The sequence below is a fragment of the Danio aesculapii genome, chromosome 18 (genome assembly GCF_903798145.1).
Source record: "Danio aesculapii chromosome 18, fDanAes4.1, whole genome shotgun sequence".
Lineage (NCBI taxonomy): Eukaryota > Metazoa > Chordata > Actinopteri > Cypriniformes > Danionidae > Danio > Danio aesculapii.
The window spans coordinates 46,438,358-46,452,629 of record NC_079452.1 but is presented as its reverse complement, the minus strand read 5'-3'; the positions used below and the strand labels follow the sequence as shown (position 1 = coordinate 46,452,629).

Genomic DNA, 14,272 nt, shown 5'->3' with positions numbered 1-14,272 from the left:
ACACTGCCTATGATTGAACCAATGGTGATGATGAATGCACACTGTTATAAAAGCTAAAGATGATCTTAAAGATGGTCACTATCAGATCCAGAATCCATAGGAGAACCACTTTTTTAAAGTGTCTTAATACTATGCTGGAGATTACTACAACAGGTTTAAATGCATAATGTCTAAAAACATTAAATGCCCATTTCAAAAAATGCCATGTCAAAAATTAAATGCCCATTTCAGAGTGTTTGTATTTCACGGACAGTCATTTATTTGCAAATGTGTTACTTTGATCATGTTGACACACACCAGTAGCAAGTAAAAAAATTTGAAATCATAGCTCTTTAAGGAAATTCAGAGCTGAGTTTTTCTGTTGAAAGGTAATTACCATGCAGTTTCTTTGATTAACAACTTGGACAGCAATGGGTTTTAGGGATTTACATGAGTTAATAGCTCCATAAATATTTATTTCTGTCAAACGAGAGATGTAGACTAGAGGTTTCAGTTTAGCTTGAAATATATTTTCGCTAGAAATATACTTAGGCCTATATGTTAATTTTAAACCACATTAGTTTCATTTTATACAACTTTGTATTGTATATTATAGCCAAATTATGTTCAGAGTTTTCTAAAAACCCTGGTACCCCCCAAAACATGTTTTTATGTAGTGTTATATATTTGTAGTGTATATATATTTATATAGTGCAGTGTTTCCTCTAGGATTTTTTCCAGCTGTGGCGGCAAGCTCTTTTTTACACAGATCTACCAACGACCTATGGAGTTATTTCAATAACAAATATCATGAGCGCAGTATTACAAGTCGAGATTGCATTCATGTAATACACAATAAATGCGCTATATAAATACACATTACATTGCATTGCATTAATACGAGCATGTGAATCTCTTTGCTTGCGTGCCGATTTCCTCTGTTCGTGCACAAAACTTCTTGCATGCCCGCTCAAATATACGCTGCTCAAGCGCAGATCTTCTTGTGCGCTCTCAAATAAGCACTGCTGAAGTGCGATTTAGCGCATTTGTGTGGTGAGTAGTATGTCTCCAACATTTATTAGATTTGCTAGGAATATTTATGAATGTCTCTAATAGACATACAGAGCGGCATTGCGTCCTGAAGTAAAGTGAAACGGCTATAAACTCCAACAAGATAAAGTCATTATATGCAGAGCCATAGACCTTTATCTATTAAGTATAATTATGGAAACTGTTCATCATAACTGAAAGCTACGTCGTGTTTGCTAGCCTCACGCATCTGTCAATCAGTCAGTCAGCCAGTCAGTCAATCAGCATGTCACCTTTAAGGGTTAAACAAATAGCGCACAGCACCACTACAGTTACAGAAAGGTTCGCTCTGTTATAATTCACTTACCTTTTAATATGTTTTGGTGTGATTATAACCCGTAACTAAAAAATTAACGACTGAATGTTTTAAATGAGAAGCTGTAATGTAGCCGTGGTGGGATGAATTTTGGTGTGGCGCCCCGCCATGGAGAAATGAATGTAGCGGAAACTATGTATTGTATATCTGAGTATTTCAGAAACTGCTGATCTCCTGGGATTTTCATGCACAACCATCTCTAGGGTTTACAAAGAAATAGAGAAAAAAAGAGAAAATAACCAGTGAGTGGCAGTTCTGTGGGTGCAAATGCCTTGTTGATGCCAGAGGTCAGATGAGAATGGCCAGACTGGACCCAGCTGATAAAAAGGCAACAGTAACTCAAATAACGACTCGTTACAACTGAGGTATGCAGAGGAGCATCTCTGAACGCACAACATATCAAACCTTGAGGAGGATGGGCTACAGCAGCAGAAGACCACACTGGGTGCCACTGATGTCCTTTCCTTTATAGGATAGCACACCATGTTAATCATCTCAGACTGGTTTCTTGAACATGACAATGAGACTCAAATGGCCTCCACAGTCACCAGAACTCAACCCAATAAAGCACCTTTGGGATGTGGTGGAACGGAAGATTTGCATCATGGATGTGCAGCCGACAAATCTGCAGAAACTGTGTGATGCTATCATGTCAATATGGACCAAAATCTCTAAGGAATATTTCCAGTACCTTATTAAATCTATGCCTCGAAGGATTAAGGCTGTTCTGAAAGCAAAAGGTGGTCCAACACGTTACTAGTAAGGTGTACCTAATAAAGTGGCCGGTGAGTGCATACTTTATATAAACTATGCCTATAGAAAATCATCATACCCCTTTTGAAATAATGACTTTATTTGTCATACAGCCTGAAATCAACTTACATTCCAAATAAACTTTCCAGCCTTTGAAATGTTTTTGCCTTTCTACAACCTTATCCTGAAGGTCTTTTTTTTTTAATCCTTAAACAAATTTTAAAAAGTAAAAATTTTTTTTTAAAGTACGTTTTCATCATGACTCTAATAACAGCCCTACATTAAAAGGTATTTTCAGCAGTTAGCAAATCTCACTTTGGTTTCAGACTCTTAAAATATCTGTGCTATGTTCGACTAAGCGAGAGGAGCAGGAAATAATGCAACCACAGAATCTCAGAGCAGCTTGTGAGCAGGTGATGATTTCCTGGTCTTGTTCTGTTGCACACATGTGAGGCCTTCCCGTTACCACCCAGGTGGCCACAGAGAAGATTTCAACCAGAGGAACAGAGAACATATCAATCTAGGGAGGATCAGGACCTCACAGGCTGTATGGCACACATCACTATATTCAAACCAACCGAACGCCAAACCTTCTACACTCAACCACAATCCAGAGAACAGCCCACACCCTCTTCAGACCCTACACTGCATTCTTGATCTCTGAATAACTGAATAAACACACCCTCATCTGTGTTTAAAGTGCACAGAAAGGCTGTCTGAGTGTGTGGACATGGCATTGTGTGGGTATTTGCTAAAATAAATACCCAGAGTAGATGATGCAGTGGTTTGGAGGTTTGCTTGACAGAGCACAGCAGACAAAAAGATGCAGCAGAGAAGCAAACACCGTTAATTTCCTGTGTGAAAGCTCCTTGAAAAAGGACAGGATGTATGTGGTCAAACCGTAAAAAAAAAAAAAAAAAAAAAAAAAAAAACAGGTACTCATGTAGGGTAGGGTTGTTGTTGACACCCTTTTTATTCAAGTAGCTCAAGACACTAGTGCTTATACTGAGTATCTGATAATTAGAGTAGCAAAGAAAACAACCCGAGTTCTAAGGTTTAACCCTTTCACACGTGAGTTTTAAATGTCCAACGTCCAACCTAAAATCAACCAAATATCAATGTATAATGATTTTACAGCTTGACGTTGTGAGGACGTTACCACTATGACATCTATCAGATGTTGGATTTTGGTTGCCATACCTGCCAAATAAATGTCAATATCTGACATCAATATGACATTGGTTTAAGATATTGGTTTGACGTTGGATTGTGGTCAGTTTCTAACAACCTAAAATCAATGTCATTTTACGTCATTATTGGACATCAAAATAACATTGTCCTTAGACGCTGGCTAGACATTGAGTTTTGGTGACCTGACGTCAAAAACCTAAATCAAACCTAATATTAACATCTTATGATGTTGTGTGCCTGCTGGGCTATAACTAAATGCACTACAGAATGTTACGTTTACACACATCCACAAATTACATGTAAATGCATCATCTTTTTACAGCATAATACTCACTACTCACTACTCTTGAGTACTTTTAAAAGGGCTACTTTTTACTTATACTTTGAGTAGCATTTACAACAGGTAATTTTACTCTACTTGCCTTACATTTTTAGTAATGGTACTTTTGCTTAAGTATGATTTTTCAGTACTCTTTACACCACTGCGTTCCATACGGTATGAATTTCAGCTGTATGAACTTGGACGTACTACATCCATCATTTGGTTGTGATCACGTGATCTACCTGCGTGACTTTAATTCAATTAAATTCAATTCACCTTTATTTGTATAGCGCTTATACAATGTAGATTGTGTCAAAGCAGCTTCACATAAAAGAGTTGTGTCTCTTCACTCCTATTCATGAATTCTCTCGCGGGGCATAATGGGATAGCATAGCATCCATCTGATGCACACTTCAGAATCTCGTCGGAAGTAGTAGGCCATCCAGGTACTTCTCGCATACTGATTTTCGAATTCTATGAATTTAGACATACTACTCGACTCACATAATGATTTTACCGTACTATATAGTATGGAAGTATGCAGTTTCGGACGCAGCCCATTACTTTGAATCCATGGTGTTCTAAATTTCCATAGCAACGCATTTAGCTTATCACATGACCCGCCAGGCCCAATGATTAATGTATATATCGTATTTTTTTTTTGTCCTTTTCAGTACATATACTGTATACAAATGTTCTAATTCTATTGTGAAAAATCTGATACTCAGATTATATATAATTATGAGATTATGTTATTATATATAAATATGTGATAGAACATATATTTTGTCTATTAAACTGCTTAGCAATGATTGTATTATTTGTTATATGACAAGTAATGGGAGTCGCCGTTTTTGCTAAAAGAGATACAGCTGCGATAGGAAATTAGCAAAGAGTACTTATATTATCTATTGAATTAAGCATTGATTCTATTTTATTAGCTAGACGGGAAAAGCTGAGGATACTCGCACCAATATAGTATAATCTAATATAATTGTATTTTATTAGATTATGCTATATTGACGCTAGTATCCTTAGCTGTATCCCATCTAGACTTCTAGATGATACTAGCATCAATATAGCATAATTTTTGTGACACTGTACAACAAATAATATTTTTACATTACCATGAGGTTTGAGTTTAGGGATGAGGTAGGGGTAGACACTAGGCATGTGCCGGTATCACATTTTCATGCTGCGATTAATTGATTGAGCTTTTATCACGGTATACGGTATTATCACGATATTGTAATTTTACTAGAGAAACTTCAGTTTCGTCAACTTAGTAACTTTAATAACTTTTTAATTAACTAAAAGTACTTCAAACATTTAAATACAAATAAATATAAATAAAACAATATAAAAGTAAACTTGAGCAATTATATTAAAGTGAATGCGCAAAGGGAAACCATCTTTAATCAGCAATCGTGGAATGAACTGCCAACTATTCCAGCATGTTTTATGCAGCAGATGCCTTTCCAGCAACAACCCAATATTGGAAATCACCCATACACACTCATTCACACACACTCATACACTACAGTCAATTTAGCTTATTCAATACACTATTCACTCAGCCTATATTCAATAATAAACATAACAAAAACTGCCTGCCAATGCATGGGTAAATCTTCAAAGGGAACAGTGTTACATTTTAACCTTTCACCTCATCCTGCTTGCTGTTTTACTATCTAAACAATGAAAACATAATATAAGTCAAATTTGTTTCATTTTGATATTTGATTTACACTGTCTCTTTTGCAGAATATCAGTTTTAATAACCAATAATGGCCATTATAACAGTATAACCTACATTAAATTTAAACAATAAAGGTAAGCAATCAGTCAATGTGCAGAATCAGTGTATGTGGTTACATAAATTAATATATTAGCTTATCTTTGCACTCAGCCAAAACAGTTAACTGAGAACAAGTGATTCAAAAGACATAAGAATTGTTAGATAGAGACAACAAGATGAATTCAATATCACGTTTAACAACTATAGTGAGATGAGATCACCCAGCAGATGAACTGTCTGACATGGACTAAACTCTCACCTGGGGTTTATGCTCACCCGCTGAACTAGTGGCTGCAGCTCTGGGCAGAGAGTGTGGTCACGTGATTTGCGTTTTTAGCCGTGTACTAGAATGAACAGAGAACTTTTCAGAATCGCTAAATGAAACGCTGGTGTATTTCCCGCGATTTCTCTGCGCCTCCCTTGCGTTTCTTCTCTCTGACTCTCGACTATTTTGACAAATACACACAGACGACGCACGCTCACACGGAGTCCAAAATAGGAGTTTGTGATTGGGCCAGCCCAATGTCAATACCGAAAAGAGCCAATGGGCTGCACAGTGTCACATGGGCCGGCCCGGTCTGTCTGTCCGGGAAAAAAAGCATCTACTTTCAGAGAGTCACAGATCACAGCAGCGTCAATCAATAAGGCAGAAAAAAACGATAGGCTGCTAAGCCTTTTATGGGCCGATCAAATCATAAGACGATGATCAGCCCGGCCCAAAAAGTACGTCGGCCCACCGCGAAAGTGCCTGGTCTGCCAGATGGCAAGTCCGCCCCTGCGTGTGAGGATTATAGCGCGGTGGCAGCGGCGCCGCGCACACAGGGCTTCTACATGTGGGGATTGTTTACATCAGAGTGCGCATCAGTTCTGCGCAGCATATACGCAGTGTTTCTTCAAGCGGTTGATGGAAAATAAGCTAAGGCGCGTTCTAGGAATATAAATTCGGATCTATTATTTTTCACGGTATTTTGAAGTGCCCGCGATAACAATATCGTGCATATTCATTACCGTGATTTATCGCATTACCGAATACCGGCACAAGCCTAGTAGACACTAATAAAAAACAATTAATGCGTAATTTAATAAATAATATTAATACTTTACATTAACTTCTGATCGCAGCTGCACTGGTGTGACAACCAATTATCTAACTGCTAGTGTTACCATATTTTTCTGAAAGAGAAATATATCATGGCATACAGGCCAAAAGCTAAATGAAATAGCGCTATTCTTCTGAACCCTGCACTGCATTGATTGTGGTTGTTTAAAAAGAAAAATGTTTCCTTCATTGAGCAGCTGTAAGTGTATAAAGTTAATAAGAGAAGAGCTACAAGTATTTGCTTCTCCTTTTGGAGCATTTCTTATTTAGTAAGTCTCATATAAGGCACTAAACAGAACTGTGAGATCAGGTGAGGAGTGTGTTATTTCAGAAAAAACGAAACAGAAGTTTCAACTAGTTTAAAGATAAATCTGAGCTGTCATTTACATCAGCACTAATCTGGAAAACCACAGAAATGTTATGCAAAAATTATCCAGAATGTAATACCTTACTAAATTATTTCCAGTTTGTGCAATGCAAGCACACCAAAAGATGTGTACGTCAGCCAATAGTTTTAGGAACTACAGTATTTGAAAATGTTAATACCCCATAAATGCAAAATACCCCATAAATGACAAAACAAAACGAATATAAAGTCTCAAAATTTAAAAAAAGTTATTCCGGAGGACCTTGCTTGAGTAATTCATGAACTTTGCCTAGACAGAATGGCAGGAGTGTTGAAACCAGAAGCCAAATGGAAACAGAACAAGGGTGAAAAAGAACAGATCCCAGTGCGGCTCCAGTTGTAAGCGAGCACTGTAAACAATTGAGAAAATCCCGCTCACCTGCCATAATTTGTGATCAACAAATATGGGAAACAGCTGGAATATGAGATCATATACAAATCCGTTGATTTTTGACTGACTAAACTCTCCACTCACAGATGGTAAGGTATGCACAAGTATGTAACCCCAGGCTCAAATACCGCTTGCTGATATCACTGCTATTTATTAACACTATGTTTGTCACCAGGGGAATCCCACAGAGATTTCTTGACCTGACTTTGACCCGTTTATTTATTTAAACAGGCCTGTGTGTAGTCCTGTCATGATATCTATTTTTTGTCGTACAATATATTGCATTAAAATATATTGTAATAAATGATATTATTGTCATTGTAAGGCAATTTGATTTTACTCATTATATAAAGTCAGAATGACAATATATGTACACTATATTTATGCATAATGCAAGTACACTCTTGCAAAGAACACATAATATTTTATTCTTAAGAATATTTTATTTAATTATAGTCATTTTAGTAATTTATTAATTAGCCATTGGAATCAGAATGTGAAAAGCGTACATCCTTAACAAATAAATAATAATAAATATTAACAAAAAAGTGCAAGGTAAAAAGTAATGGAGGCTGCTATATCTGCTACCAGATCTATTTTCAGTAATCAGGCACCCACATGAAAACGTACTTCAGTAATGTATAGTAAATACCATAGTGTTTTTTAATCAAACTGACACTGACACTTCCAATCGAGATAGAGATGTTGCACAATCAGCTAAAATGTTGCTAGAGTTGGTTTTAATGTATGGGCGATAGGGATGCAATGATTAACCGATTTCACTAGTAACTGCGCTTTAATTCGTCATAGTTATTTAATCGTAAAGACTTCTTAATACCGCATTTCTGCATGGAACAAAACTGCTGCAACTAAACAAAGTTATGCCAACTGTGCGCTAGTTTAAAGTTCTGAGCTAGTACACCGAGGCTAATAGGCACGCACTAGATTAACCATGGCTGAAGCTATTAACTAAGGGATGTTCACATATCATTTTTTTTGGGCGCGCAAGTTCGTTGTTTCTGAAAGAGGTGCATGGCTTGAGCGCACATATTGGGAGCGATTCATTTTATTTAAAGTGATAAGTTTTATATTTATTTATTTATTTATTTATTTATTTATTTATTTATTTATTTATTTATTCATTGTTCTGTCATTTATTTGTAAAATTATTACTTGTGTTTAAATGTCTAAAACTTTTTTCACTTATTTTTAAGTCCAAAGGTAAATGGACTATTGTTTGTTTTTTATTATTGTTTTGTGCTGTATTTAGTTACTGAGCAGCAATAAATAACACTTTAAATCATAAGGAGTTTTCATGTGATTTTTCTAGTAAGTGTTTTGAAATTAATGAATGCATGACAATCTTGATAACCGTGAAACCGTGATTCTTTCTCAGACTATAATCGTACAATCAAAATCTATAATCGCTGCATCCCTAATGGGTGATATGTATATATATTTCATCACCAAAAATGACTGAACTCATGTCCATGTGTTGTGCAGTACAGACCTACCTGTATGGAATGTAAGCTTTGTTAAAATTAATTAGTTACATTAGTTTGGTTGCACAAATACAATTATTTTAAGTGATGAAATTCCAATAAAAACAAGATAAGCACACTAAAAAAACTATTGTGCTGCAAATCATTTCATAATGAATCAATGATTTTACTACATTATCTCCCAGTTGTCCTTTGTTTCTTTGGGGTAATATCACATTCCCATCCCTATCTTTTTTGTGAGCACTGAGGACTTGTAAATAACTTAATTATAGTATAATAATGATATTATTCACTTGAGTAATCATGTTTAATACACACTCTTATTATTGACCAAAATAATTGTGATTTTTATATTTTGTCTAACTCAAGAAGCCCTAATTGTTAGTAATAAAACTGGTTGAGGATGTATACTCTAAGCCTTGTGTACATTGTTTAGCCAGTCATCAAATGCATTTTTATACAATAAATCCCTTATTTCAACTTGATGTAAAGAAAATCATTAGATGCTAATTAATTTTCCTAAAACATACACCTACAAAAAATGGTCCAGTGAATTACATTTAGTTAATCTGCATATTACAGTAAAAATAACATGAGTTTGGGTTTGACCAATTTAAAGAGCCCATATTATACATAAAAGGTCATATTTTGGTTGTAATGGTCTCCAACAACAGTCTAATATGCATGCAAGGTCAAAAAACACTTCTCATGGTCTTATAATCTGCATTTATTTTTAACGAATTATCCCAGCGACTCCCATATGAATTGTTCAGCGATTAATTTGTTCCCAAACCCCTCCTCAGCGCGAAGCTAATCTGCCCTGATTGGACCGATGACAGCCTGCTGCGATTGGTTGACACTGACAGCCTTCAGCGCGAGACAGAGTGAAATGCCCAGCAGCTAATCAACAATATAAAAGTAGTCACAGTGCACACGCGCTTCATAGTGTAAGGCGTGAATTTTGGCTGCCAGTGAGTAAATGTAAATACAGAAGATGGGCTTGAAAATACAGACGACAAACTATTTTATTGAGCAAAAACTCCAAGAACTGGAGAGGAGATCTCCTAGCTTGTCACACTCTACCTGCTCTTTTCTCTCTCTCACACACACACACACACACACACACACACACACATTACCCTCCTCCTCAGAGGACACAACACACACACACACATTACCCTCCTCTTCAGAAGACACAACACACATACATTACCCTCCTCCTCAGAGGACACAACACACACACATCCGTAAACAAAGCAGCACGCGTCACGTTTTCAACGTTGCTTTACACGCGATATGAGAATATGAAGAGTTAACCTGATACAGTACACGCGGTTACAAGTAACGTTAACAAAACGCAACTAAATACATAATTTGCAAGCTAGAGTAAACGAGGCAACAATTTTAATCGCACGTACTTACACTTGTGAAATGGAGGAAGAAACTGATCCATGATGCACTGATCCATGTTCTGACAGACTTTACTGATCCTTCCTTTAACAAACGGCCGATGAAGTCTTCTTTGTAAGCAAGTAGTTTCCAGAAGCACTCGAACTGCTCAAGGCTGGGCTATAATGCTGAGGTTTTATCTTTGGGTAGACTGTCAATAATATCAAGAAATATTTTTCTGTTAGTGGGCGTGGCCGCAGGTTTCAAATCTCCCGGGTTTGCGCGCGCAACTACTTGTGTTTCGTAGTCGCGTCATCACGAAACACCTAATGACACGTTATCAAGACGACTCGTTTGAAGAACTATGAGTCGACTGTTTTATAGATGAATCAATAGTTTTAAACACTTACAGATTTAAGCCTTAGCTGGATATTTCACTTCACTTAGAGCTGTGTTACACACTACATGGAAGGGCATTTTCAAAAACCCATAATATGGGCTCTTTAAATATCTAGCTCTTTGGCTCAACACTGAACTGTCTTTTAAACTCCCATATTGATTTTATAATTAAAAAGTCATATCGGTGCATAGCTTCTCTTTATCATTCTAATAATAATTTTTCATTTCAAGAAAGAAAAAAATTCTCTCAATTAATTTTTCCTTTAATTATGCTGATATTATTTATAACAGTACCTCTGATATTATTTTAAAACCTACAAATACTGTCTTTAATTCTTCATGTCAGTTTGTTTTCAGATGTCCTTATTCACCTTATTCTCCGCGTATGAGCGGGCGTAGCCATTTGAATCTTTTTGGCTCGAGACTTCCGGTCTCATTCACGTCCATTCATTTTTAGAGGTTAAAAACAGCTCATAATGCTGCTTTATGTTGCAAACTTATATTTTCTTATTATATTATTGTACTTTTTATGTATAATCATGCAAACACTTGTTTGTAGAGCGAGTAGTTTGACTGTTTTCTGACGTTTATTATTTCTAGTCATTTCTCCCATAGGCAACTGAATCGGAAGTCCTAAAACAAATCGCAAAAACGAGCGCACTTCCGCATTGAAGAATAAGGTCAATAGAACCCATCATTGCATATTATACGAATCTCTTGGTTTGCTTCAACCTAAGTTCCGCAGAAAATATCAGTGGTATTTGTTTCTTTTTAAGTGTTTATTTTAGCTACCCCTCTTATTTAAAGCAGTTTGTATATCAAATTGTTTGTACTTTTGATTATATGTTTTTGTTTGCTTAGGCTTTAGACTGTGGGAAGTGTTTCAGGTTAAGCATGCTGCTTGTTTGTTTGTTTGATTTGTTAGCTGTATGTTTGTTATGATGTGATGTACTCTGTTTGATTTATGTAGTTCTTAGGGACCCCCTCGAAAATGAGATGGTTCATCTCAAGGGGCTATCCCATTCAATAAATTCAAAATTCAAATTCAATTGCTTATTGGGGGAGTATTTAGGGAAACATGTTTGAAAGCAATAAACTGTGCCTTTAAATTCACTTAGTCTACATTAAGCATAATTTTCAGTAAGCAAAATGAATGATCCTTCAACTTTTTCTTGCCATTCATGAATCTAAATAACATGGAAATATATGCAGTTTACATGTAATACTTTCAAGTAAAATATGCATATTACTGCACTCAACAGCCACAAAGGCTTTGCGTTTTCATCTGTAGGGCTATTAATTCTCCAAATCCTTTTACCCGTGACAAAATGTCCTGAGTACAATTGGATATAACTACCACAGTGGTTATGATATAACAAGCTTTACTCTCCTCTATTCTCCTTCACCACCACCATCTGGGGCACAGGGCACTGTACACTGATTTAGTGGCAAGAACAAAGTATCATACAATGAACATTAAAATACATAAAACAACTGATATATAGTAGCACTTCTCCAGTATAATGAAGAACAATCACATTCACTAGTTGCAGTGATTTGTTTTGACAGTTTAACCCCAGCACTGAGTAATCTCACTTCAGCATTATCACTAATATGTTACATACTAATAAGGTTTAATCACAAAACTGTAAAATTATGTCCAATCCAGCTCTCAGAATAAAAATTTGTCAAAACCGTCTCAGTGTGCTCCAGATTTCAGACTGTTACGTTATACAACAGTTTAGCTTGGCATTTTGTGGCGTTTGGCATTTTATTCACTTGTAGGAGCTTGAACGGTAACTTTATCGCAGCCTTTTAAACTGTTATGTATATAAAACAGGTGAAGTTTATAATCAACCATTTAAGCTTTCAAAACCAACTCAACAGTTAAAAGTAATAGATGTTTTCACCCATAGTCAGCACGGCAGGCTAGCTGACAGGGCTAGCTAACAAAACTGATCTGTAAATATGAAAAATTGATAAGGATATTACAAATATATATATTTTTTAGATGTAGATGTAGTGTGAAACGAGATACGACAATGAACAGCAACCATGCAAAGCTTGGTTTTAGCAAGCTAACGTTGTCACATAACGATGTGCGCATTTTAGTTGTAACTGTCAGAGAAATAAAATGCTTAAGTGACGAATAAAACATCAATTGATGTCTGTCAGAAAACTAAATAACATATTAATAATCTTATCCAGTGTTAGAAAACCTATCTGAAAAGAGAACAACACTCGCTGGCTGTTCTTTGCAGTTAGCAACGTTAGCCGCACAGTTAGGTTTTAACTAGTTCAACGTTTACTGTATGTGAATGTGTCTCAAAAACTACTAAGCTTTCTACCCTAGGCACCCTGCTTTTAAATTGGGTTTGTTTACCGAATGAGCGCTATGTTGTACAAAATGCCATCTCGGCGGGCAGCTTACTATGTTTTAAACACAATCATGATTATGTACCTTGGTATGGTGATGCATTTGGTGTTGATATTCTGGGTGGTGATGGCCTTCTCCAACTCCTCCAGCTGTCCGGTCTTCTTCAACTTCTTCACCAGACTCTTCACCGCCTTCTCGCACCATTTCTCCTCCTGTCCGTTCTGCTCGCCCTTCTTCCAGCCCAGCAGCCTCTTCACGATCGGGGGCGTGAAAGGCAATATAGACATCTTTAGTTGATCAGAAGCAGCTACGAATATATATTCCTTATCAGGGGATTGGAGACTCTACGATTGCGTCGATAGACCTGTTAATTTTTCCAGATTTAAAATAAAAAAGCAAGTTCTTTATGTCCACGAGAGTCACATTCCCGCATGTTGGTGAGAGATGTTCAGGGCTGTGGAGAGTGAACGGTACTCGGATGATATTCGGCGAGACGCAGCACTGACTGAACCCGCCCCTCCTTCTCCTCCTCCTCCTCCGCTTTCTCTGTAGTTCAGACTTTTATTAGATGTAATAAAACACCATTTAAAAAAACATAAGAAATATACAAATAGTCAAATACTTTATCTGTCTGACAAAAAATTATTTGTTTCATGTAGTCAAGTTGGGAAGAAAAAGAGACACAGAATGACCTAAATGCAGCCTACTTCTTTTTTGTAAACTTTATATTATATTATATTATATTATATTATATTATATTATATTATATTATATTATATTATATTATATTAACAGTGCAGAAATTATTCATTTTAATTGTTGTCTTCTTTCAATTTAAGCCTTAAAAACAGTCATACTAAAAATCCATAACCCTTATTTACTTTTTTTATGTTATGTTATGAAATGTTAGCGCTGTCATTTTTACCATATCTTGTAACTCAGGCATAATAAAAGATTCCTAATAAACAAAATTTATATTATACTATATTTTAACATCATATTTAGCATATGTGATGTTGACGTATTTAGCACATTATATATTATATTATATCATATTATATTAAATGTGCTAAAATTAAACATTTTATTATTGTCTTCTACCAATATAAGCCTTAAAAACAGTCATACTAAAATCCATATCCCTTATTCATATATTTTGTTATGTGATGTTATAGTACTGTCATTGTTAACACCAGGCATAATAAAATTCATATAAAAAACCTACAGTAGGTGCTTCATTTTCCCCATTTATTTTACAATT

General features: G+C 35.9%; 1 protein-coding gene across 1 annotated transcript in view; it reads right to left on the bottom strand.

The window, feature by feature from the left end:
• The window catches only part of smad3b (SMAD family member 3b), a 33,037-nt gene extending 19,578 nt beyond the window's left edge, over window positions 1-13,459 (bottom strand). Inside the window, exon 1 of the mRNA XM_056477837.1 lies at window positions 13,096-13,459. Coding sequence (XP_056333812.1) covers window positions 13,096-13,298 — 203 coding nt within the window. The 5' untranslated portion in view covers window positions 13,299-13,459. The remainder of the gene's footprint in view (window positions 1-13,095) is intronic.
• Window positions 13,460-14,272: the final 813 nt, after the last annotated feature.